This window comes from Lissotriton helveticus, chromosome 1_1, assembly GCF_964261635.1.
Source record: "Lissotriton helveticus chromosome 1_1, aLisHel1.1, whole genome shotgun sequence".
NCBI lineage: Eukaryota > Metazoa > Chordata > Amphibia > Caudata > Salamandridae > Lissotriton > Lissotriton helveticus.
In genome coordinates this window covers 290,684,210-290,711,412 of record NC_136057.1, presented here as the reverse complement: position 1 = coordinate 290,711,412, position 27,203 = coordinate 290,684,210, and the positions used below count along the sequence as shown (strand labels likewise).

Below are 27,203 nucleotides of genomic sequence, written 5' to 3'. Positions count from 1 at the left end.
TTTGAAGTCTCCTTCAAAACAGTACCTTGCTGACGACAAACAAATCTTCTCGTTTAACAACACCCTCCTGGATTTTCTGACAAATTCCTTCCCCAACTTCTTGCTCATTCTGATAGACAAAGGCACCATCGAAGTGGCGATATCCTGCATCAATGGCCACCATCACAGCATCCTTCACTTTTCCAGGAGGAGACTGGATTAACAAAAAAAATGAGAAGAACGAGACGAACATTATCAATTGAATTTAGTTGTGCCTCAACCATAGCATAAGCAATAATGCCAAATACAAGCACTGGCAAGACAGGAGGTCTGGCCCGCCTCTTCAATGTGTTTAATTATCCATTTATCTATAAATGTAATCACTCACCACCTATGCATCTTTGTACAGGACACACACACTGTCTCTCTCTATCTCTCTCTCTCTCTCTCTCTCTCTCTCTCTCTCTTTCAGTGAAGTGGTCCTTCCAGTTCTTAGCAAGACTTACTAGATGAAAACTTTTGAATAGCAAGCATGGCACTCGCAACAGCCCTAGGAGGCCAGCCTCATTAATGGCAGAATGTGCCCTATACAAATGTCAATAGCATAGCATATCATTGCGCTGACTTCCTTCTGAAATTGACCAGTAATGTTAATAGCTCTATTTTATTTCAAATCGTCATTCTAATCGGCAGACTTTAGCCAATAGCATTTCTATTCCTCTGCATAGGCACAGGAGGTAGGGGCGCGCAGTGCTGCAGCACATCCAAAATAGCCATGCTGGAGTTCAGGAGGTGAATGAGCATTAAAGAGACCTTTACATTTCTGTTTGATCTTAGCAGATTTGTTGTGCTTTCCAAGACACAGGTTAAATGTCTGGCTATGTCTTGCTGCCCATTCTGCTACCATGGAGATTGGCGTTTTACTTTCCATTTCTTTCACTGACTGCAAAGCGAGAGAAGTTTATAAAGTGAAGAACATGACAATCTTGCTATTGTAAAGGGAGTGTGAAAAGAAAGGCTGTTGAAATTCAATTGTATTCTAACACAAAACAACATTTAAATACCTGTAAGCGAACTGTAGAAATATTTCAAAATGCATCAGCCATTAGCAAACTACACAAAGATTTTTTTTTTGTAATTCTGAACTGTGATGGAAAGAAAGTTTTAAGTAGGATTAAAATAAATCAAAACACTTTTCTTGGTGATGCACAGGCAATAAATATCTACTGAAACTCTATTTCCGCATATTATTGACTGCATGGCTGTACAAATGTATTGACCATTTCAATGGGAAATGTGATATCTGTAAAAGACATTAAGGTGCCACACCCTGCTTTTATAATATATTTTTTCAAAAAAGCAATACAAGCTACGTATTACACCAATACCGGTCTCATGCTGAATGAGTGTGGCTCATTTGCTACACTTGTTCTTTGTGTGACATTTGGATTTTTCACAACCTTTATGACTTTAGTGATATAAGATTGATGGTAGCACCCCCACCTGAAAACTGTTTCAGGTCCACTGTTCCTCTGTGCTTGTACTCACATTTTCCAGGGGCAAATTGATTATGGTTGCCATCTTGGAATGGAATTGCTTAGCACCTCCCATGAGGAATCCCACCAAAGTAAAAAACATGTACATTCATAATGTGCAGTGAAACACCAGCTCTCCCCAAGGCTCAAAACTGTGGCTGCTGCATATCCCAAGAGTAGTTGCTAGAACCACTCTCAACTCAGCAGCTGCTTGGCCATAGCTCGTGGCTAATGAATGCACCTTTGCTTGTAAACAGAGGAGTTCATCAAACAGGTGATGGCCCTAGTGATAGTCGGGGTTTTCACATTTTGATGGCTCATACATAATATTGATCCCCTATTTGAAAGCTCCTCTCATCTCTTCTGGTGCTGGCTCTGTAGTGCAGCAGGTGAGCAATGTATTGTTGAGGATAGGGCTGTCTGACGTCCTGGTGCACCACCAGCAGCGAGTCCCAAATGGTGTGAGCTTTAAAGATCCACTCATTTATTCTTTCATTGGCTCCATGAGGCTCAAGCAATTGTAGCCCGTCACAGTGGGGCAAGGCCCAGAATTCTGTGGGTTCAGCTATGACAGCTTCTCTGGCTTGAGGAAACTATTTGTGCTAATGTGTGACCACTCTGGACCTAAATAGAGCATAAACCATTCCTTACTAGGCAGATTTTGATGCATCTGAGATATTTCTGTTCTGTTTCGGGTCACAAATAGCAGTCAGAAGAGTGAGGTGAAGGGGCTGAAGCACCTCGCTGACCCAGGCGGGAGGCGAACGAAATAAGGCCTGGGAAATGAACATCAGTTCCCTGCAGGCCACTGGAAGCAGGCTGGAGACAAGGTGAACCTGCCACTTCAGACTCTGATCTGAGCCAGGATATGATGGTGAAGTGTTATGGTGTTCAGCTCTATGCAAAGGGTCATTGTGGTAAGATGATAATGAAACATAAATGAAAACCACAATATTAGCTAAATGCCATTCTATCATTCAAGGGATCGATTTATCAATGATATGGAGCAGTCACAGGATTCGACTTATGATCTTTGAGGTTGATAAGGTGTATCAATTATTCTCTGTATACTTTATGACATAGTCAAGGAAAGCAATAATACTAGTATGTACATTATATAACTTTTAGTGTATTTTCACCTCGATAATGCATTTATAAAAAAAAGTACATCCTATTTATTTAAAAAGTCCTGTTATATCTTTGCTTAACTAAGACACTATTGTTTTAGTGTGGCTTAATTGTAATAGGATAATCTGTATCACAATGAGAAAATATATTCCCATTTATTCGCTTGCTGTACTCTATTATTTGATCATATTTATTTGTAGATTGCATCCAACTGTGTCCTTAATTTAATTACAATGTAGTTCATTACACATTTTACATACATGTTTAAAATGTATTTTGTTTATATTAGTGTCCTACCAACACTGTTTGTTATTGTCTACTCCTAAAATCATCCTGTGCTAACACTTCTTTATGTGCATCATATATGTTTAGAGGTAATCTACATAGGTAACAAAACTAAGGGGCATATTATCAAGGACAGGCGATACATTATCGCCGCTTTTATCGGCAGGAAACTGCCGATAAAGCGGCAATAATGGCCTTGATAATATGCTCTATGAATTCCAATCGAAGCCCATGTTAGATGTGTTCACATCTAACATGCGCACCTGCTGTTTGCTTGCTAATTATTGCTGTGACATCAATCTGATCATGTTGCGCAAATGCGCACTTTAGAGCCGAGCGTGGCACACCCTAGAATAGTGGCGGCAGGGGCAGGGCGGCGTGCACCCTAAATTAGTGGTGGCGCGTGGACTGGAGCGGGTCGGGACACACTAGAGTGGGTCCCCAGGGCCGTCAATCTTGTAGCGCTGGATAGCGCTACCAATGACGGCCCTGGGAAACAATTGTGGCCTATCCGTGAGCAGTGCTTCAGCCAGGGAGGCAGCCCAGTGACGGTGACGTGCACGGCGCACACGTGCAGTGCCACCGTGCTACCATCTCTCGGCGCGCCGCGCGCGCGGGCGACGGACTGTGTCGGCTGGCCTGGCGGCACTGCTCTAGTGCCCTGTGATGGCCGTGAATTAAATACCACAGTGCCACACAGTCTTTTTGTCCCGTCCGGACCGGTCCCGACTCCGTCTCCGGCCCTCTTTTTTTACTGTCTCCACTCCGACCCTGGCACCACGAGCCTGCAATCAGCCACAGCCCTGCCGTGGTGGGTCGTGGGGACGTGACTTGAGTCTTGCACTGAGCAGTGCACCAGCCGCCCGGTGAGTCACACAGTCAGCGAAGGCCGCTGGCTGTGAAAATAAATATATAAATATATATTTCGGTCGGATATAATGGAATGGATCGGATGCATTGCATGCACTACATGTAGTAATAATGTTGTTCACTCATAAAAGCACCATTTCCTGGTATATATATTTCAAATATAATTATTAAATGTGCCAAAATGTCTCTCTTATTGAAGCTGTGTATGCATCTTTTGTCAAACTAATGGCTCTGTAATAAGTACACGAAGAGTAGATGGGGTTTGCAGAACATGTCTGGCTGAGACATATTTCGACAAATCCCAAGCCAGGAATTCTTTTAGAAATGCTTAACATTACCAAGCCCGTTATTGTACATCATTTCAGGAAACGCACTGCCATAAAAGTCTTCGCGAGCGTGATTCGGAGGTGGCCAGGATAGCCTGCACTTCTCAGAGTGAGCTCGCAGGCTTCCCATAGATACACGACGGGGCTTCTGCAGATTAAATAAACGGTTCCTTTCAAGGGAAACTTGGTAAAGGTATCTTAACTGAGTAGAAAGAATTTTCTGGGGGAAAAAAATAATTCTAATAGTATCCTATATGTCTGATGGTGGCATGACGTCTGGAAAACTTCTTTGGAGGCGTGCAACATTTTTATTACGCAAGTTTAGTCTCGGTTCATTCCCAAATTATTAGCCTACTAAATTCGCAGCGTCCCCCTTTTGCTACATCAATGCGATTGCATAGTTATTCCTCCAGTATTTACCCTTTGGTTCTGAAAGTGTATGTTCCCTTTTCTTGCAAGTTAGCTTTAACACACTTTTGATAACAGATCACGAAACTGCACAGATTGTGGCAATCTTTTTTGTTTCAAAACTCCCATTTTTAATGTGTAAACCTACATGACCAATTCTGAACAAACATTGGGTAGGAACTGTAACAATCGCGACAGTTTTATAGAGGAAATATTTGCAACACTCCACAGATTTTTTCTTGATGCAATGCTCGGAGGTCAAATATTAAAGAAACATGAAAAGTATGTTTTTAAAAGAGAACATTGATCGGGGTCAGACTGGCCATATAGGGCAATCAGGCGGTGTCTGGTGGTCTGGCCTGACTGGTCAGTTTATGGACCTGTTTTATGGCCTGCTGTGCATGATTTTTCAGTAGATTGCAGTAAGCTCAGATCTAAGCAGTCTTTGATACCGTGCAAAACACTTGTGCGGTATGTCTTTACAAGTTTAACACTGCTCCAATATCCAAACTTGGGACACTTTTTAAGGTATGTAATTAACTAATGGGGACCACTTTCATTTTGGAGGCCAGGCGGCTATCACAGCTCTTATATCATGAGATTGCAGCCAAAATTTGTCGCTGCACTATGGCACCAAAGGGACAAGTGGATTTTGTTACAGGACAAGTCGATTTATGAAGCAACCTGTCCCATGGACAAGTAGATATTTTATTACATTCCACACCCCTTCAAATATCATGAACAGTGCTTATTTACTTACTTCATGTTTGATGTGTTTTATTGTTTAATGTTTAATACAAGTTCTTTTATATCTAATGGATTTATTCTTCTAGCCTGGATGACGGGGGAGAGAGTGATGGTAGAAAAAGGGAGGGGGTGGCATTTTTCAATTCTCGCCTAGGGCGGCAAAACACCTAGAAACGGCCCTGCTGATGTTCAAGCGTTCGTACTTGCTCTGTGTGTGCTCAATGTAAATCCTTGCTTTGAAAGCCTTTTGGATAATTGTAGCCCTTACCAGTGGTCTCTGAACCGTGGCATATGATCTTGCAAGATTTTAACACAGCACTTCCACTTTCTGAAGTTTCAAGTGTGATAATGGTGATTGTAGACACATTTGGAAAAAATACCAATTTTTTACCATCGCCGAAGATATTTACAGTTAAATAAAAGGCACAGTGTTCACAAGCTACTTGTTGGATAAGCCTGTACTAGAGTATCACAATTATTTTTCATACAAGGGTCCTAGCAGTCAATTATTCCATCTTCTCAAATTGTTCCTTTCATGCTTGCTGCTACTAAATAGTTTAGTCAGTTGAAAACACACAGGCAACTTGTTTAAGAAACTTTACATCATTCTAAGATCATAATAATACAGTATCCTGGTATATGAAGATGTGTTTTTTTTGTAGGAAGAAGGTTTGCCTGTCAGCTCATTTTCTCCCAGTTCTTAACTTAGCAATTGTATTTTAAGAGCAATTTTAGTGCAATTTGTGATAAGTCACCAAGTTGATCCTGCAGCTTCCCAGTTGAAGTTACCCCATGTTTGGAATTTCAATGTTTTCTTCATTCCTCTCAACTGAATCCATACATACCTGATCCAAATATTGACTTCAATCTTCCTGATCAGGGCCCGATTGGGAACCCACAGCAGCCCTGGCAGTTTTCCAGAACAGCCCGTGGGGAAGCACTTCCTAGGTCCGGGAGGTTTCAAATATTTAATTGCTGCTTTTGTTAACTGGGGGCCGATATTGCAGCACCGCTGCAAAATCAGCCCTAAGTCACATAGCAGCCCCCACTGCTGCATAAACCGCCCACCACCCTTCCAGCCTCTCGAGGATTTGTTCATTGCATGGTACGACCAGTCCAGTCTTGTCCCTGATCCTCCACCAATATTTGTACAAGCATAACGTGTATATTAAGTTCAAGAGATTTGTGATTCTCAATCATTCAAAGAAGCCTTCAATTCTTGATCCAGTTGAAGGGTTATCCTCTAAATGAGTGGTCCTGGTAAGAAGCTTCTTCACTCCATGCCCAGATTAGACTCGAGCCATCCTGAAGACAACAAAGAGCTTACTATTACCTCTGTGCACACAATAGTATAAGGAACAGGAGCTTACCTAAAACCATGCAGGATAGGAAATCTCCGGGTGCTACAGTGAACCACAGTCCTGTACACCGTATCATGTGAAGTGTGAGGCCTTCAGAATGCATGAGGCACTTCAGTGCTCTTTGCCTGCAGGGACCTGGAGTTTTCCTTTGCAGATTGGGAGGCGTATAGAGTGCAGGTGATGACTGCAGGATTCCTAAATACCGCATGGCATGGAGAATGTCAAACTTGGTCTTCTTCATGGAAGTACGCATGTCATTAATTTTCAATTAAGGATAGGGATTGACCTTATAGGATGCCATATCCAAGATGATGATCACACAGTCCACTGGGAGTTAATGGAATATTCTATTCACAGTGTAGTAGAGTTTCCTCTTATGACACATTTCCTGTTTTAAGTATATAAAACTCAGCACTCTAAGGCATGATGTAGAGCAAAGCATTTTATTCCCTGATTGTTCATCTAGCTCATCACCCATTTGTTATTCACTTTTCACCTTGATTTTTCACAATAGAGTTCCTTGTGAACTATTCCATTGTGATCTGTTAATTTCTGCTATGTGCTTATTGTTTGTTTCCTCAAGCAGTTTGGATATCTCATTAGCGAATCCTTTCACCTTGGATAAGTTACAACCTTTGGCTCTTTTCTCCTGACTTATGACAGGAGGAGCTTGGTGCCTTGCTGTTTCCACCATTGCAACCTATACCTTTAATCCAAAGTGTATAATATTCTGTGGGTGGACAGCATGATTTTGACTAGTTTGCGTTGGAACAGTGTTTAAATCAAAACATGGCACAATGCTGAAAGCAAAAATAGTACCAACATTTAGTGGCTCAACCACAAGTAACAGCAAAAAGTTGGTTCATTTATACCTATATTAAAACTAAATGAAACATTTATTATGTAAAGGATAATATTTGTGTGTAGAAGAAAGGAAAAGAAAAAAAAAGATTGTCAGGCATATTACTAGTAGCAGACATTATATAATAAAAGCTCAACAAGGGAAATAGTTTACTCCACACCTTGATGGAGCAAAATCATGTTACAGCAGGTGACATGTTGAACAAAGAAAATATTATTTAATGCTAATGGTGTATCAAGTGGCGTGATATGCATTTGAGGCTCATCTTTTTGTTATAGTAAGTAAATGTATTCGATCATTTTTATGACCATAACAAGTAAATAGAACAAACATCACAGATCATAATAAAAAACCATTTAGTTCATAAAAAGAATTAGGAATTAAGAAGGAGTGATACCTCCGTAAGAATTTAAAAGAGCTATCAAAACATGATCCTTGTAACATATTCACAAGCAAAAATGCATTACTTAATATAGTGTTAATCATGATTCGTTTTCCTTTCATCACATGCTTTTTTTTCCTTCAGTTCATAATAACAATTTATCAGCTAGGCAGTTTTTGATAGTCTTGGCTCTCCTCCACCAAGCATATAGCAGAAATCTCGAGAGCGCAAAAACCAACCATCTAGTCGTCTCTGATTTAAAAATTCTCATTGCATCTACTGGGCTTCGACATGATAGCAAGCGACAAATTGGTGCAATCCAATTCCTATGGTAGTCTGCATAAGCTATACAGTAAAGAATAAAATAGTTACTAGTCTCTATGGCAGAATCACACATAGGGCATGTCGAGGAAAGTAAATCATGTCCCCATTTACTCTTAACTGAATTTAAAGGCAGAGTGCCATACCTAAATTGTAAAAACAGCATTCTCGCCTGGGATGGTTCAACCTCATCAAGGAACAGTTTGAAACTATAACTGGGTTTTATTTCAGGAAAGGCAGAGGTCAATGTGCCATGAGCACTCCGATTTATATTACACTGGTCTTGGAAATCCCAGAACCTCTTTTTTAATGTGGAAACCATCTCTTTCTTGATACCTTCTGGAGAATCCCAAACAAAACCCATATTTGGTTTAAAAAACCAATCTCTAATCCCTTCAAGCCATTTAACACGCCCATTCATTTTGTGTAGGTTAATTAGCTCAGTCAAGCAGCTTCTCTGAGGGACTTGAGAGTTGTTAACCCAAATCCTAATCCAGAAAATTAGTACCCTCAAGATCGCAAAATGGGCAATGGATCTAAGGCCAAGATCCAATCTCAAGGTTAAAAGAGGGTTATTCATAGGAAGATTTAAAATTATCCTAATGAACCTATTTTCCACTCAAACTAGGCCTTTTAGGTTTTCCAACCTCCAAAGTTCCGCTCTGTAGAGCGCTGCACCTAGCCCTTTTACTCTGTGCAATTCTATCAGTGGGGATATTGGCCTATATGGAGAAGCTCTGACCCTCTTGTTTATTGCACTATCTACGTGTTGGAGTGTTAAGGTGCTCTTTTCTATTTGGTCAGACCAAGCAAGATTTTCACTAATTCGGACCCCGAGATAATCAAAAGATTTTACCCGTTCCAAACTTTGGGAATTAAGAAGCCACTTTCCCTTTTGGTGCTTGTAGGGGTTGAACACCATATATTTGGTCTTACTACAGTTGATTTCAAGCCCCCTAGAGTTGCAGGCCCCCTCAAATCTATTGAGGAGGTTTTGGATTCCCCTTGGTGTTCTTGCAATCAATACGGTGTCATCCGCAAATAGCAAGCAGGGAACAATTCTGCCCGCCATTTTTGGAGGATCTCCATCACAATTGAAAAGCTCATCTATAACTCTATTTACGAAAAGTGTAAATAAAGTAGGGGCCAGGACACATCCCTGGCGGACACCTTTTTGGATATTTATGTTGCCCGTGAGACCATTCGAATTCCACCTAACCGTTGTGAAATGATTTACATGCAGGCGCACCAGGATATTAAGCAGGTATGGTGGTAGACCTGTATCTCTCAGGACGGACCACAGTTGAGTTCTATCAATAGAATCAAAAGCTGTTTTTAGGTCCACAAACACAACATACAGGTGACCTCTATTAATAACCACTTCCTTCCAGATTAACATAAGGAATCTGAGGACCTGATCCATTGTGCTCGTGGACTCCCTGAAGGCCGCCTGGAGATTGGAGAGTACATGATTATTCTCCATCCACTGTTGGATTCTGGCTAATATAACCTTCCCAAAGATTTTTTGGGAGATATCAATGAGGCTGATGGGTCTGTAATTTTCAGGAGAGCCCTTTTCTCCCTTCTTGAAAATGGGGATAATTTCAGCGCCCCTCCAGGACAATGGGATCTCACTCCCTTCCAGGATGGCGTTTAAAACTCTTGTTAGTAATACCCCCCATCTTTCAGGCTCTGCCCTATACATATCTCCTGGCAGTTTGTCCAAGCCAGGTGCCTTTCCTTTCTTGATTGAGTTTATAGCCAAAATAGTCTCCTCAACTGTCATGGATATTTCTTCCCTTGGCGGCAAAAGGAGCGGTGTTTCCAGGGTATCAATTTTTTCCTCCCCCCTCGGGCTTACATACAGTCTCCCAAAATACTCCTCCCAGTTTAAGGGCTGCAAGTGGAAACTATTTTCTGTTTTCAAGCTGCCAGAGCCTTTCGCCATTAAGTGGCAAAATGTTTGACTGTTCCTCATCTTTGAGGCTTCCACAAGGACTCTCCATTTCTCAGCCTCCCAATCTTTTCTAGCATTTTGCTGACTGCAAAGATAGTTTTTCCAGGAAGCTCTTATGCTGTCTAAGGATTTGGTCTTTACCGCCTTCATTAGGGTTTCCTTAGCCTGTCTACATGAATGATTATACCATGGCTTAGTGTACTTACAGGGGAGAATATTGTTGTTTATTTTACAAAAAATTGATTTTATGGCATCATTTAGTTCCCTAAATACGAGCAGAGGATCGGCCCTAATCTCATTTGCTGGGGCTAGTTCCATTAGGGCTAGCTCTACCCTTTTATAGATTTTTGGGAGGTCCGTTTGGTCTAAAAGGATCATCGGCCATTTAACACTTCTCTCGTTATTACTTGTGATCATTGGAGCATTATTTTGTGATGTAGGACCGTGACAATCCAACATATATAAACATTGTTAAAAATACAGCGTTATGGTCACTGTCGTTCCTATCTACAACCACCATATCTTTTATGTTTCCCCAAAGTTCAATATCGACAAAAAAATTGTCGATTCTGGTTTTACATGCCCCTCTCTTAAAGGTAAACCCGGCTCTCCTATCAGAGACAGTCCTACCATTGCAGGCACGTAACTCATGGTCAATGGTCAGAGAATTTACTTGTTGAACTGCCCTAGTACACTTTTTTATTGGTGGAATTTCCAATTTCAGGATTCCTCTTGCTTCATCCCCCTCTCCGACAAGTTCCTGGATATAAGTGTTTCAGAGGGCCTATGTGGACTACTCGGCCGGTTGTATACATTCAGGATTTTTAAGGGGGCAATCCCCGAGGGGAGAGATATTTTCAACCCAAGTATGTCTTCGCATCCCAGACTGAGGCTTTTAATTTTCCCTATAAGCAAATTTTTCACCCATATCAGTAGGCCCCCTACAGGGCGGCCCATTGGTCCCTTCTTTGCCTCAATACTAAAGGTGCTAAAATCCATTTTATACACTTTCTCTACTGCCCAGGTCTCCTGTAATAAGCATATATGGAATTTATCAATAAAACTGCACCAGTCAGGATCATTAAGCTTTGAATTGATACCCACCACATTCCAAGACAGAATTATTAAATCACTAAAATTTGCAATATTTATCTGGGGATCACTGTTATTTAGTTGATTTCCCTCATCCTCGGGATAAATATTAGGCTGGGCAATTATACTAGAATGGCTTAAATTATCCTTTACCCGTTCATTTGGTTGTGCCCCATTTATTGCAATAAGTCGCTTGCCTTCACCTAACATCTGTCTAGGAGCTCCATTGAGTCAATCTAGATCATCTAGATTTGAGAGTGGCTGGTATCTGTTTCTGAGTTCAAGACCCCTGGTCCCTCGGTTAATGGCTTCATGCAAGGTGCCGTGCCTACTCATCATCAATGCCCCCTCATTTGGTGCTAGATTCCTATAAAAGTAGGCCAATGGCAATAGTTTGAGGCCTTGTCCTAAGCTTTGATTTGCTAGTGCCATACCATTTTGTTAGCGACCGGGATCTACAACTAATTACAATGCAATCCCCCTTGGATTTCTTAGACATTGGGCCAACCCACCCAATCCTTCTTACAAGCAAAATGTCTCCAAAGTAAACGATGATAGATCCACATTTTGAGCCAACCAGTGGCACACCTTATTCTTAAGCCCCGCATGGTATTCCTTGTAGTTTTCTGAGAGTGGTGAAACATTAGTTAGCACTACTACATACAGGTAACATTCGGATGGGAGGTGCAGTGTAATTTTATCATCGCCTCCAACTAGACCAGATTTCAGATTGGCTAACGGAGGTTTTCCTACAGGTGCAATGCTTTCCTCCCTCACTCCCAGGCCAACAGGTGGTACGTTTTTTTCCCTTTCGCTTGCTGGGTGGTTTGACCCGCTGCCTGTTTCTAGGGCTTTCTTTAATACGGTTCTGTTTCCGTTCTAGCCATAGCACCAGTGGACAGCTCCAAGTGACTGGTGGTTTGATCCCTAGCTTCCGTCCCCCTTTTGCGATGGTCATGATGTGTTAGTAGAGCGTCTTCTGCACCCACCCTCCTATTGTACCCGGCTTTTCGCTCCCATTCCATTCCCACCCTGATCCCTGTTACAGCATTTAACAACAGATCAATATCAGCCTCTAATTTTTCCAGTCTCGAAATTAATGGAGAGAGAGTTCTTGCCAAAGTTTCTTCCAAGAGGCATATTAGCATCTCATGAGAGTTGGAGGGGGGAAGCGCTGCATTCTTAGTTTTGTCGATAAACTTGCTCTGGGTCTGGGGCCCATCCCCGGTAGCCACAGTTAGGCCTTTACTGTTTTTCTTTGACCTGTTGTGGGTAGAACAGGAGGGTTTAAGATGTTTAGTCTTTCTCCTTTTTTTCATGACCATAATGTTTTCTAATTGGGCAGGTGCCTGTTCTGGAGTCCCCTGGCTGTGCATTGACTCCAGGTCCAATATAGGGAGTGATGAAGATTTATTAAGTAAGTCACCAACAGTGATAACCTCATTTGTATTAATAGTACCTGTTTCCGCTAGGATGTTATCAGTTAGACAACCACCTTCTATTGACAGCCTTCTTTCTGCTGTTTGTATCTCCTTTTCTATCGCCTTCGTTGCTCGAAGTAGATATCCATCTAGTGTTGATGTCCCCAATGTCTTTGGGGTTGTAAGCTTAGCGACTCCTGATCTCTGTTTTGCTGCCATTTGCTAATGACTCGTGCAACAGGTATGAACCCAGAGCCAAATGGTGTGGCCCCGCCTCTTCCTGGCACGGGGCGGGGCGCTGCGGCAGCCCTGCAGGAAATTTAATTCAGAAAAGGGGGTGGTGATGAACAGAGTGTCTGAATTAAGCAGACCACTCTTACCCAGTCCAAAGATCAGGGCTTGATCCATCACCGTTTTTTAGCTCACTGCACCATCCCAGCTCAGAACCTGGCTATATGCAAATTAGTCTGTTCCTGTCCCAGTGCATGATGGGAACAGGGCAAACTAAACTACCAAGCCAATTCTTATACTGGGAAGGAAACAAGCTTCCGGGGACCGGTTTCTGGCATTTCAGCCGTCGTCGGCCCGGCTTGCTTGAATCCTGATGGTGCAATGAGCAAGGGACTCACATCTGAGTATACCCTTCCACGCTTATGGTGGACAAAATGATTCAGAAAAGGGGGTGGTGATGAACAGAGTGTCTGAATTAAGCAGACCACTCTTACCCAGTCCAAAGATCAGGGCTTGATCCATCACGTTTTTCAGCTCACTGCGCCATCCCAGCTCAGAACCTGGCTAAATGCAAATTAGTCTGTTCCTGTCCCAGTGCATGATGGGAACAGGGCAAACCAAACTACCAAGCCAATTCTTATACTGGGAAGGAAACAAGCTTCCGGGGACCGGTTTCTGGCATTTCAGCCGTCGTCATCCGGCTTGCTTGAATCCTGATGGTGCAATGAGCAAGGGACTCACATCTGAGTATACCCTTACACGCTTATGGTGGACAAAATGATTCAGAAAAGGGGGTGGTGATGAACAGAGTGTCTGAATTAAGCAGACCACTCTTACCCAGTCCAAAGATCAGGGCTTGATCCATCACCGTTTTTTAGCTCACTGCACCATCCCAGCTCAGAACCTGGCTATATGCAAATTAGTCTGTTCCTGTCCCAGCGCATGATGGGAACAGGGCAAACCAAACAACCAAGCCAATTCTTATACTGGGTAGGAAACAACCTTCCGGGGACCGGTTTCTGGCATTTCAGCCGTCGTCGGCCCGGCTTGCTTGAATCCTGATGGTGCAATGAGCAAGGGACTCACATCTGAGTATACCCTTCCACGCTTATGGTGGACAAAATGATTCAGAAAAGGGGGTGGTGATGAACAGAGTGTCTGAATTAAGCAGACCACTCTTACCCAGTCCAAAGATCAGGGCTTGATCCATCACCGTTTTTTAGCTCACTGCACCATCCCAGCTCAGAACCTGGCTATATGCAAATTAGTCTGTTCCTGTCCCAGTGCATGATGGGAACAGGGCAAATCAAACTACCAAGCCAATTCTTATAATGGGAAGGAAACAAGCTTCCGGGGACCGGTTTCTGGCATTTCAGCCATCGTCGGCCCGGATTGCTTGAATCCTGATGGTGCAATGAGCAAGGGACTCACATCTGAGTATACCCTTCCACGCTTATGGTGGACAAAATGATTCAGAAAAGGGGGTGGTGATGAACAGAGTGTCTGAATTAAGCAGACCACTCTTACCCAGTCCAAAGATCAGGGCTTGATCCATCACCGTTTTTTAGCTCACTGCACCATCCCAGCTCAGAACCTGGCTATATGCAAATTAGTCTGTTCCTGTCCCAGTGCATGATGGGAACAGGGCAAACCAAACTACCAAGCCAATTCTTATACTGGGAAGGAAACAAGCTTCCGGGGACCGGTTTCTGGCATTTCAGCCGTCGTCGGCCCGGCTTGCTTGAATCCTGATGGTGCAATGAGCAAGGGACTCACATCTGAGTATACCCTTCCACGCTTATGGTGGACAAAATGATTCAGAAACGGGGGTGGTGATGAACAGAGTGTCTGAATTAAGCAGACCACTCTTACCCAGTCCAAAGATCAGGGCTTGATCCATCACCGTTTTTTAGCTCACTGCATCATCCCAGCTCAGAACCTGGCTATATGCAAATTAGTCTGTTCCTGTCCCAGTGCATGATGGGAACAGGGCAAACCAAACTACCAAGCCAATTCTTATACTGGGAAGGAAACAAGCTTCCGGGGACCGGTTTCTGGCATTTCAGCCGTCGTCGGCCCGGCTTGCTTGAATCCTGATGGTGCAATGAGCAAGGGACTCACATCTGAGTATACCCTTCCACGCTTATGGTTGACAAAATGATTCAGAAAAGGGGGTGGTGATGAACAGAGTGTCTGAATTAAGCAGACCACTCTTACCCAGTCCAAAGATCAGGGCTTGATCCATCACCGTTTTTTAGCTCACTGCACCATCCCAGCTCAGAACCTGGCTATATGCAAATTAGTCTGTTCCTGTCCCAGTGCATGATGGGAACAGGGCAAACCAAACTACCAAGCCAATTCTTATACTGGGAAGGAAACAAGCTTCCGGGGACCGGTTTCTGGCATTTCAGCCGTCGTCGGCCCGGCTTGCTTGAATCCTGATGGTGCAATGAGCAAGGGACTCACATCTGAGTATACCCTTCCACGCTTATGGTGGACAAAATGATTCAGAAAAGGGGGTGATGATGAACAGAGTGTCTGAATTAAGCAGACCACTCTTACCCAGTCCAAAGATCAGGGCTTGATCCATCACCGTTTTTTGCAGGAAATTTAAAGCGCCTCCTGGTGCTGAGAGATGATGCAGCAATTAGGCGCCCCTGGGGACTCTGGGAAGTGGAGTCCCAGACGCGCTAGGCAGCGTGGCAGGCCCACGTGGACTGTTCCGGTACGGAGCAGCAGGCTGGCATGCAGGGGAAAGATAAGTTTTTGGGACCAACAATCACTATGTGTTGGGCCAACGCTGAGAGTCCAACTTGGTTCTCCAGTCTGCAGCTCTGAATGGCCATATCCACTCTCCTTTGTTTACACGCTCTATCTTCCCCCACCACAGAGTGTATGAATAGATTCATGGTGCCTCATTTATGAAAAGTGACGCATCGCTGCGAGAAAACAGCGATGCGTCACTTTTCATTGTGCCCTCCTTGCGACCCCAATGATGCGTCATTTTTACAATATGACGCATCATTGCGCAAGGACTTACAGATACGTCAGTATTTCTGACGTATTTGTAAGCGCAAAAGTGACGCATTGCTGGAGTGTGTCACAAAAGTGACGCAGATCCAGCAATGCGTCCTTTCACATGGGGCAAGCCCCATGTGAAAGGGCCTGCGTCAGTCTTACGCCTGCTGTGAGGCAGGCACAAGATTTTGACGCAACGGCGTCCTGGAAGTGACGCAGTGAAATCTCATAGATTTCACTGCGTCACTTCTACGACCTTTCTTGCGTCAATACGCCCCCCTTGCATACATTATACCTGGCGCAGGTATAATGTCGCGCAGGGGTTTACAAAGTGACGCATCTACCTAGATGCGTCACTTTGTAAATATGGCGCAACAAGGTGCATTTTTTACGCCACTGGTGCGTCACAAAAAGTGACGCACCAGCGGCGTAAAAGTGACGCACAGCCTCATAAATGAGGCCCAAAGTATCTGAATGTCAGCATTGGGGCCAATGAATTCCTCTCCATAGGTGTGGGCCGTTGCACCCACTGGTCTCCTCTGCCGACTCCCCAGTTCTCTCTCACTCTCTGGGATCCAGCAACAGGCTTGACTCCTACGGAAGCAGTGTGTATGCAGCTGTCTCTTCCCTCTGGGAAGCTTGTGCTTGTGCTGGCTCTGCCACCGTAGGTGTGAGCTTGCGCTGCCCGGCTACGTAGTAGCTGCACCTCAGCTCTCCTCCATGTCAGGCTGTCTTTACCTCAGAGCAGGAACCGGCCGCAGTTGCACCAACCAACCCCCGCTGAGACTGCATTAAGCACGGCACAATACAATCTTTCAGTGGTATGTATCGATGGGGAGTCACTCGCCGACTAGCGTTCTCCGCATCGGCAGCCCGCGGCCGTTTAACTCGTGGATGCCATGTTCCCCACCGTTGCTCAAAGGAGAAAAGTGGCAGTAAATCTGTTCTCTTTGTTATATACCTTTCCATATTATCTCCTGCTAATTTTATGATAAGCCACCATGAGAGATCTAAGTGTATCCACAAAAGGCCTCCTTTTTCATATATGTACACATTAGTTCTTCCCAGTTGGTGTAAAGAAACATATATGAACATGTATCTTCGTATAATGGAGCTCCTTAGTATTATCTGGTATACATTAGTCTATCAGGGCCTAGATGTAGGTAATTCCCATTTACAGACTGTTAAATACTGAATTTTACCGATTCGGTATTTAAGAGTCTGTAAATGGGAAGGGGGCAGATTTAGGTAATTCCGAATTCAGGAATACCGAATCTGTAAGATTCGGTATTTACCGATTCGGTAAATACCGAATCGGTATTGCCCATTGATTCCTATGGGCCTTGAAGCCCATAGGAATCAATGGGCAATACCGATTCAGTATTTACCGAATCGCTAAATACCGAATCCTGCAAGGGTGCAGGGGGTGTCACTTTGACACCCTCTAGCACCCCAAGTACAGGCTTGTGTGACATGTGGCACACAGACATGCCCTAAGGGCATGTCTGTGTGCCACATGGCACAGGTGTGCATGCACAGATGTGCATGCACACCTGAATTCGGTATTTTACTACACAATAGAATTGTGTGGTAAAATACCGACTCTTAAGGGCCTGTGGCACTCTTAGGAGTGTCAGCTACATATGGATTTACCGATTCGGTAAATATACCAATTCGGTATTTTACTGAATCGGTATATTTACCGAATCGGTAAAATTACCGATTCTTAAAATAACATGCCCCTACATCTGAAAACTCTAATACCGGTCGGAAACGGCCGAAATCGGCCATTTCCGACCGGTATTAGGGCTCCTACATCTGGCCCCAGATGTAGTATGTGTATCCAGATATATGAAAGACTCATTTATGAACAGGGTATAAATATGTTTATAAAATAAACATACATAGCTCATTTCCAATGCACCACTCTACCGAATCTCAATGTACTTACAAAATATCAATGAAAAAATATTAAGCGCCTGATTATGATCACAAACATGACGGATATCCTATCCACCGTTTCACAAGTTCAATAGGATATAATGGAAGTGTAATGAGGCAGATGGGATATCCGTCACATTTGTATCTCATCCAACAAGATCGTAATCAAGCCATAGGTTTTTTTTGTATAATTTAAAGAGGTCATGTGAAGGTTCAGTCTATATACATCAATTTGTATACTATATATTGGTATAACATGAAAAGTATGTGCATATGTTACATTGAATAATTAGCCAACTTGATGATGTAATACTGACAGTGTCTGTGGTTATTTAGTGGAGATGTTAAATATAGTGGGTTAAGCCTTGTTCTAACTTTAGAATACCCTTTCTCCACGGTCTCTCCGTGGGCTCTGATTGCACCCAAGTTGTATCTCTATTTGCCATACTTATGCATATGCTCACACGAGCCATTGGTCTTAATGATATAAATTCAATATAATTCACAGATATCTACACAATTCTCTAGCACCTTCTTTTGCCATCCAAACAAATTACCTCAAAAACATATATGATGCACATGACAAAGTATTAACACAAATGATTATTGATTTTCGGAGTTTCCCATAATAAACATAGTGTTGATAAAACACTTATACAAAAAAATTATGTACTGTATGTGTGTACAATCTGTATTTAAAACTGTTTAATTATTGTTATTATGAATTGTAGATCTCTTTACTATTGATCTGATGAGGCTTTGTAATTGAATGTAGGCTGAACTGAATCTTCACATTTAGAGCAAATCTATAAATGTATAAATTTATGTGATAAACAAATTGAGTACAGTAAGTGACGTGCAAAAGATCCACTTATTATATTTAAAGCACACTAAATCACTAGTGGAATTTATATATGAATATAATGTACTTTACTTTTAAAGAAACATGTTAAAGAGGTTAAACAAAAATACAAAAGTATCACATATTGAAAATGGGAATATTATTTCGGGGATTGTGTCAATTTATATATCAGGATAGAGAATAAAGTCTACAAAGAATATATGAGACACTTTGTAATCTCAGAGAATGCCAGACTAATCATGTGATCTCTTCAACTCAACAATAGATTGATCCCAAGAAGTATGAAATTACACTTAGCTAATTTTGCCCTCCCCATGTTATTTTAGGGTTATGGGGCTCCCTACATGTTTGCTTTTAATGAATGAGAACCACACCACCCAGTAGGGGACATTTAAACTGCCAACCAGCACCCAATGGCAGAGAAGTTACTGTAAAAAGGAAAAGCTACCATGGAATACCTTGTCTGACTTTCACCAGTCCAAAGTCTAAATGCCAAAATTGTAAAGAACCTTGAAAAGCATAGACTGTCCCAAAACATAACACAATAATCAAGCCAGTGGTGGAAGGAGGCTGACTCAAACCAGCCAGTGGTTCAGGTGGGCTGACCCCAAACCCTTTCCAGCATAGTCTTTTTGTGTTATTTTTGTGTTACTAACATGAGAGTTGGCGACAACCAAATTATTGAAATAATCTTATTCAATGAATCAGTTGTCTTGAATTCCTCTTTGGAAAAGTGTCCTAATATATTTTTTCTTTTGTCAAATGTGTCAAAGGGCAATATGCAGATTTATTACCTTGTCCTTTTGCATCACTTGAATCCACCACCTGCTTTTCTTTGAAGTATGTTAAATCTGATCTTTCTGATAAATTGTTGGATCTCCATTTTAGTGTTTATTGGATGTCTGAATGTGGTAGGTAGAAAGGACAATCTTTTACTTTCCATCGACATTTCAGTGTCTGTTGACTGAAAAGCAGAGATATTATATATGATGGGTTATGCTATGTTCTGTGTTTGGGCCTCCCAACAGTATGTCTATCTGCGGGTTCTAGTTTTTCCCAAATGTCTTTGCTGTTTGCCACAGTTAAGATAATACTCCTATAGTCTACCCAGCTTAAACCTGGAGTCATACCCATGACCTTTTCCCGATGTAACTGACCTTCATTATATAAGTGTAATATATAAGTCTTACATATTCACAGAATTCAATAGAGCCAGAGAAAACATCTCAAAAGCATATATGATGCAAATTAGGAAGAGCTAACAGATGATACACAATTCTTGGGCTTAGCCAATAACAAACATAAGGGCATATTGTCAAGGGTTGCGATAGGGAATTTTCACCGCTTAGCGGCCGTTTTTGGCCGCTAAGCGGCGATAATTCTATTGCCCTATTAGCAAGCTAGACAAAATATTATGGTGAGCGACCCAATATACCCTTGCGGGCTCGGGCAATACTTGTTATACAAGATAGAGGACCAGCAAGGGATTTTATTCTGTTATTATTTACCAGCGTAAAAGGACTCTGTTGTAAGAAATCAGAATACCTAAAACTGTTGTTAATCAGTAGCTGTAATGAGTTAATAAATTCAGACAATTAGTCACATAGGATCTAGTAAATACAATGTTACCACACTAACACAGTAAATAATACGAAGAAACCAGGGTTTTATGTTGTCTGAAGATTATTATTTTTTCAAGACAAAAACTTTTTAAATACAAAATCAAACTTTTACTAGGTAGGGTACATAAAATAGTTGTAATTAGATATCCAAGGTACACGTTATTTCCACCTTTGATATATCTAAAGAGAAAGTCCAGACTGCTAAACACAAAATAACACTATGATTTCAACTAAAAACAGAAGAAAATCAAGAAATGATACGATGGATCACATGCAGACTTGGACTGAATAGTCGACGTTTCGGTCTTGTAAGGATTTGATCATAAGACCATCATCAGGACAAGAAATTTCTACATACAGTAGATGACCCTTTTTACGTGAATAGAGATAATTCCTTTCTCTATAAAAACACAGCTGACCGCAATTCCAAATGTTTTGGCGGTGTGAGACACAGAAATTAATTCTTTTGTATCCAAAATACTCGTGTTATACACTGTAGGTATTTCTGATTTTCAATAAGTTGCTTTATAATTGTTGATTGATGAGGGAATACCCGTTCAGTTTTTCCAACAGGTGAAAAGAACGGCAGCAATCTCGCTCTTGAGCTCGTCGGACCACAACATAGAAAAGGTTCCGGCTTGCAAGGAAAGGAATTATCTCTATTCACGTAAAAAGGGTCATCTACTGTATGTAGAAATTTCTTGTCCTGATGATGGTCTTATGATCAAATCCTTACAAGACCGAAACGTCGACTATTCAGTCCAAGTCTGCATGTGATCCATCGTATCATTTCTTGATTTTCTTCTGTTTTTAGTTGAAATCATAGTGTTATTTTGTGTTTAGCAGTCTGGACTTTCTCTTTAGATATATCAAAGGTGGAAATAACGTGTACCTTGGATATCTAATTACAACTATTTTATGTACCCTACCTAGTAAAAGTTTGATTTTGTATTTAAAAAGTTTTTGTCTTGAAAAAATAATAATCTTCAGACAACATAAAACCCTGGTTTCTTCGTATTATTTACTGTGTTAGTGTGGTAACATTGTATTTACTAGATCCTATGTGACTAATTGTCTGAATTTATTAACTCATTACAGCTACTGATTAACAACAGTTTTAGGTATTCTGATTTCTTACAACAGAGTCCTTTTACGCTGGTAAATAATAACAGAATAAAATCCCTTGCTATTAGCAAGCTGTCGCTAACAGCAGTTAGCGACAGCTTTTAGGCGATAGCGAGCGGTTTGGGACACGCTTTGCATGTTAGCGATATTTATCGCTAATGACATGCAAAGTGGGCGTACCCAAACTGTTAGCGACTGAAAACAGTCGCTAACATCGCTATCGCCTATTAGCAAGGCAGGCGTAGCGATGGAAATATTCACGCTAAGAGCGAATATCTCCAAATACTAACACCTGCCCAGACCAGTTCTTAGCCAAGTTATCCAATGGGAGGTGGATAACATGGCTAAGAGCATTTCGTCGCTAATGCGTGAATATCGCTGTATTCTCAGCGATAGTCACGCATTTCGCCGCTATCGCCGGAAAATGTATCGCTTTGGAGATTAACGTTGCTAATAGCACGTTATCTCAGCGATAAATTCCGGCGATGCTCAGCGATAAAAAAAATCGTCGCTAAGCCTATTTAGCGATAAATATCGCTACTTGTCGGTAATATGCCCCATAGTTTTAGTAAAACAATGTTGATACAAACAATCGATGTACTGTATATCCCCTTGGGTGCCATGGATGGAACATTTCCGTCCTCAACCACGGTGCATGTGTGCTGCTGAGGACAGAACCGTTCTGTCCTAGCGCCCACCCTTGGAAGAAGCACTGGCGCTCCCCCAGTGGGCCGCCCATCCACAGGTCCCCACCAGGCTGCCAGCGACCTCCCCCCAGAGATTTGATGATGTAGACGCACGCCAACACCGTCAACACATGCCAGGATGAGTTGGAAGCTGTTTGCTTCCTGCGTGTCAGAGAACTAAGGGCCAGATGTACTAAGAACTGTTTTGAACCTCCCTAATTGCGAATCCTTGCGATTTACAATCAGGAAATCACAAAGTGGCATGCACAAAAGTGTGCTGAACACTATCTCCGATTCCCAGTGGGTTGTGAATTACCTACCTCATGAATATTCATGAGTTAGGTCGCAATTTGTGACCCATTGGGAATAGCTAGCACTCACAAGGATTGTGGCCTGCTGGGGTTAGTAGACCACCATGTCTGTGACTGTTTTTTAAATAAAAGCTTTTTTTAATGCAGCAAGTTTTCCTAAATGGAAAACGGGCTGCATTTAAAAGAAGAAAAAGGAAAAGTTTTATTTTTTAAGAGGAGTCCGTGGGACCACAGACTCCTCTTAAATAATGTTGCCATCCATATTCACAAAGGGAAGAGGTCCCTTGGGGATCCCTTCATGTTTGCAAATGGGTTACCACCAACTTGAAGTTGGTGGTAGCTGCTAATGTTTTGCGACCGCATTCCTGGTTGCAAACGTTCATACATACCAGTGCGACTCACTATTAGGAAGGGGTGCCCCTGGCATGCCACTTCTTAATAGCGACTCGCAAACCCAACTTGCTATTCTGTCAGAGCTTTCCGAATGTAAAGTGGGTTTTGTACATATAAAAATTCTTTTATGAAGTCCCAAATGGCCCGATTCTGGGAATCGGGTTGTTTGTGACCTGAAAAAGCTTTGTACATCGGACCCTAAGTGCTTTGCTTCCCCGGGGGAGTGTCCAGGGAGGGCAGAGTGGCACTTGGGGAAGGATTCAGTTTTTCTTTTCCCCGGGTGTCTCTTTGCAGAGCATTCCTGCTGCGCAATCGCAAGTGGGACCACGATCACGCAGCAGGAATGCACCCACCAGGCAACCAAGTTTTTTCTTTGGCTTTGGAGAGTGGCCTCCCCTTTATTTTTGGGTTAATGTTGGTCATTTCTGCCCCCCTTGGAGGCAGATCGGCCATACGTTATGCCAATCGTCTCTCAAGGGGGCCCGAAACAAACTAAACACCAAGGAAAAGTAAATTGACTTGTTGGGGAGCAGCCCCTTAGGCAAGGATCACTACCCTTTTTTTAGGGGAAATTATTCTGGCTGTTTCTGTCCCCCTTTGTCGAAAATCGGCCATATTTTAGGCCAATTGCTTCCAAGGGGGGGAGCAGAAACCCACTTGACACTAGGGGTAAATATATTGACAGGTGGGGAAGGAACTACTTAGGCAAGTGTTTCTCACCCTCTTTTTGGAAAATTGTTCTGGCCATTTCTGCCCCTTTGCGGGGGAGCAGAAACCTACTAGACACCACGGATAAGTGTTTGCACAATAAGAGGAGGGCTGCTCCCCTTTTATTTGGCCACATACTTTGGCCGTTTCTTTACCCCTTGGGGCAGATCCGCCATATTCTTACCCCTAGACAGCAGGGAGTTTTATATTTATATGTCGGGGAGTGGCCCCTGGGGCAAGGGTCATTCCCGTTTATTGGGTTAGCATTTTGGCCATTTTCTGCCCCCCAGGGCAGACTGGGTATATTTTTTCTGCTCATTTGCTCCCAAGAGAGACAGAAAACTCCTAGACACCAAGGAAAGTTTCTGAGTGTGTGAACTGGAGTTGAGCAGATGGTCTGTGTATACTGACATTTAGCTAGTGGTGTGTGTGGAGTGGAGCTTAGCTAACAGTGTGTAACTGATAGGCGCTTGGCTAGTAGTGCATGAGGACTGGCATTTGGCTGGCAGTGTGCATGGATTGGCGTTTGGCTGGCGGTGCATGTGGACTGGCATTTGGATGGCGGTGTGTCTAAAATGATGGTTGGTTGGCGGTGTGTGTAGACTGGCAGTGTACATGGACTGGTGCTTGGCTGGCGGTGTGTGTAGACTGACATTTGACTGGCGGTGGGCGTGGACTGGTGGTGTGTTGGTGGATGGTATGCATATTGACTTGCTTAAAGTGTGTTGGTCAGTTGTCTGGGTGCTTGGTGGTGTAATTGGTGTGTTAGTCCTGTTGGTGTATGAGAGTGATAGACTCTTAAATGCCAATGTTTGTAAAAGTAAGTGTTGTATTATGTTGGCTCCGTAGCTGACAGGGTTAATGGTTTTCTGTGTCTGGCGCATGAAAGGCATGTTAATGGACTGTAAAGTAAGCATGGGCGGCAAATCCATTACGTCCGCGGATTTTTCGGATTTTTGGTGAATACGCAATTCGTGTATTTTACGTATTTTCCACAAAATCCGAAAAAATCCGCGGATGTAACGGGTTCAAAAGTTGAACCCCCACCCACTCATGTAATAGCGCCAGCAAGCTGCCAGCGCCGTTGTAAAATAGTTACAAAGTTAGCTTGCACAGGAACCACTAGATAAAACGAAGCAGGTGCTGCTTTATTTTATCTAAGTGCTTCCTGTGCAAGCTAACTTTGTAACTATTTTACAAGGGCGCTGGCAGCTTGCTGGCGCCATTGTAAACACACACATGGTCGCTGGAAATAGTTGAAGCTCAAATGCAGTGACTCATTCATCAGCCCAGAAACAATCGAGAGCGTTGTCGAGGCTGGGCAATGTGCCTTCTTTACCACATCTACCGTCGAAAGTCAGCTGTGATGCTGGATAGAGGCCTTTGCATCCTTGACTTTCACGAGCACAATCCCTGTGCTGTTCCTGTGACCTGGAGTCTCTGTATCTTCATCTGCTGCTCTGATCGGCCTCTGACCTTTTATACACACAAGAGGCATGTGCAGCACAATCCCTGTGCTGTTCCTGTGACCAGGAGTCTCTGTATCTTCATCTGCTGCTCTGATCGGCCTCTGACGTTTTATACACACAAGAGGCATGTGCGTGCACTCGCATGGAAGCCCCGTCCGTTTGGCCATGAGTAGGCACATTGTGTTCGCACGGGTTTCTGCACGTTCGCGAGCGTTTTGTACAATAAAACCTTCGCGAACTTGCAGAAACCCGTGCGAACACGCAAAAAAAAATACGCTAGGATCCGCGGATTTTGCGTATTGTCGCAATCCGCAAATACGCAAATCCGCAGATCCGCGGATTGCCAATACGCAAAATCCGCTCATGCTTACTGTAAAGCGGTTTGGGTCTTGACAAGGCTTTACAACTCATAAGCTGTAAGTCAGTGGTTCTAAGAACTAAGATTAACAACGACTTTTGCAGATTTTATTTCCTAAAGTCATTGTTGAATAACGTTTCTTTTTAAGAACGATTTACTAATCCTTGTGCCAAATCCAACCAGTATGCCTGTGATTAACAAGTGGATAGATGTTAGTGCAATAATGTTTTGGTGTTTTTTTGCTTTTTAACATCATTGCATACTCTCTCAGTAGTGAACACCTTTTGCCTCACATCTTTTTTGGAAACTGGTCACTGAGGGAATAGTATGTGGTGAGTTTTGTGTGTGTCCCACAAGGTTTACTTGCCCAGAAGCCCTTGTAAATTTGATTCCTTAGTAAAAACAAATTGTTTCCTCACATTTCTTTGTGGGAAAGTTGTGGGATCACTGGACCGGCTCAAATTATCTACCACTCAGCGTTACTCCATGTCTCCTGACAGAAATGCTACTTCACGTGTGGGTGGGCCAAGTATGCATGACAGGGAAGAGCGCAAAATGTATTGTGGAAATATTAAAATTATCAATCACAAAACTAGACACCTGGGGGAGTCCAGGGAGGTGTAGCCTGGATGGATCCCCCAACGTTTCAATACCCAGAATCCCCATGCAAACCTCAAACTTAGCTAAAGAAATCACATTTTCATTACATTTCTGTGTGGGAAAGTTGTGAGATCACCGAGCTGGCACAACTTTTTTAGCACCCAGCGTTCCCCTTGGTCTCCCGATAAAAATGCTACCTCACTTGTGTGGGTGGGCTAAGTGCCCGCAAAAGGGAAGGGACCAAAGATTATTGTAGTGGCATCAAAATGATTGATCACAAAATAATCTGGTTTTGCAAGGGAGTCACTTGAGTTTTTGGTCCCAAGCTTGGCTGCCATCTAAGGAAACCTACCGAATCCAGACATTTCTAAAAACTAGACACCTGGGGGAGTTATGGGAGGTGTTGCTTGTATGGATCCCCCAACTTTTTCTTACCCAGAGTCCACAGCAAATCTCACATTTAGCTAAAACAGATCAAAGATGAAGGGTACCAGGACGGCACAAATTTCCTATCACCGAGTGTTTCCTCAGGTCTCACAATAAACATGCTACCTCACTTGTGTGGATGGACCAAGTGTCAGTGACAGAGAAGGGCCCAAACCATATTGTGTAGGCATTAAAATTATCGTTCACAAAATGACCTGGTTTGGCAAGGAAAACACCTACGTTTTTGGTACAAGGCTCGGGTACCATCTAGGGAAACCTACATAACCCATATATTTCTGAAAACTAGACACCTGGCAGTCCAGATAAGTGTAGCTTGTATGGATCACCCACTGTTTCATACCCAGATTCCCCTGAAAACCTCAAATTTAGCTAAAAATATAAAATCACACTTTCCTCACATTTCTGTGTGGTAATGTAGGATCACCGGGGTTAGCACAAATTTCCTACCACCTGGCATTTCCCAGGTCTCTCGATAAACATGCAACCTCACTTGTGTGGGTGGGCTAAGTACACGCGACAGGGAAGGGCCCAAAACGTATTGTGACGGCATCAAAATTATCGATCACAAAAAGACCTGGTTTTGCAATGGGATCATCTGCGTTTTTGCTTCCAAGCTCAACGGCCATCTAGGTAAACCTACCAAACCCAGATAATTCTGAAAACTAGACACCAGGGGGAGTCCGGGAGGTGTGGCTTGTGTGGATCCTCCAACGTTTTCTTACCCAGAATCCCCTGCAAACCTCAAACTTTCCTAAAAA

The 27,203-nt window shown here is 42.8% G+C and overlaps 1 protein-coding gene across 1 annotated transcript in view; it reads right to left on the bottom strand.

Annotated features, from left to right (window-relative positions):
• Positions 1-27,203, bottom strand: part of LOC144797278 (aldo-keto reductase family 1 member B1-like) — a 143,080-nt gene that overhangs the window by 92,322 nt on the left and 23,555 nt on the right. The window contains exon 2 of the mRNA XM_078668211.1: positions 26-193. Coding sequence (XP_078524337.1) covers positions 26-193 — 168 coding nt within the window. The remainder of the gene's footprint in view (positions 1-25; positions 194-27,203) is intronic.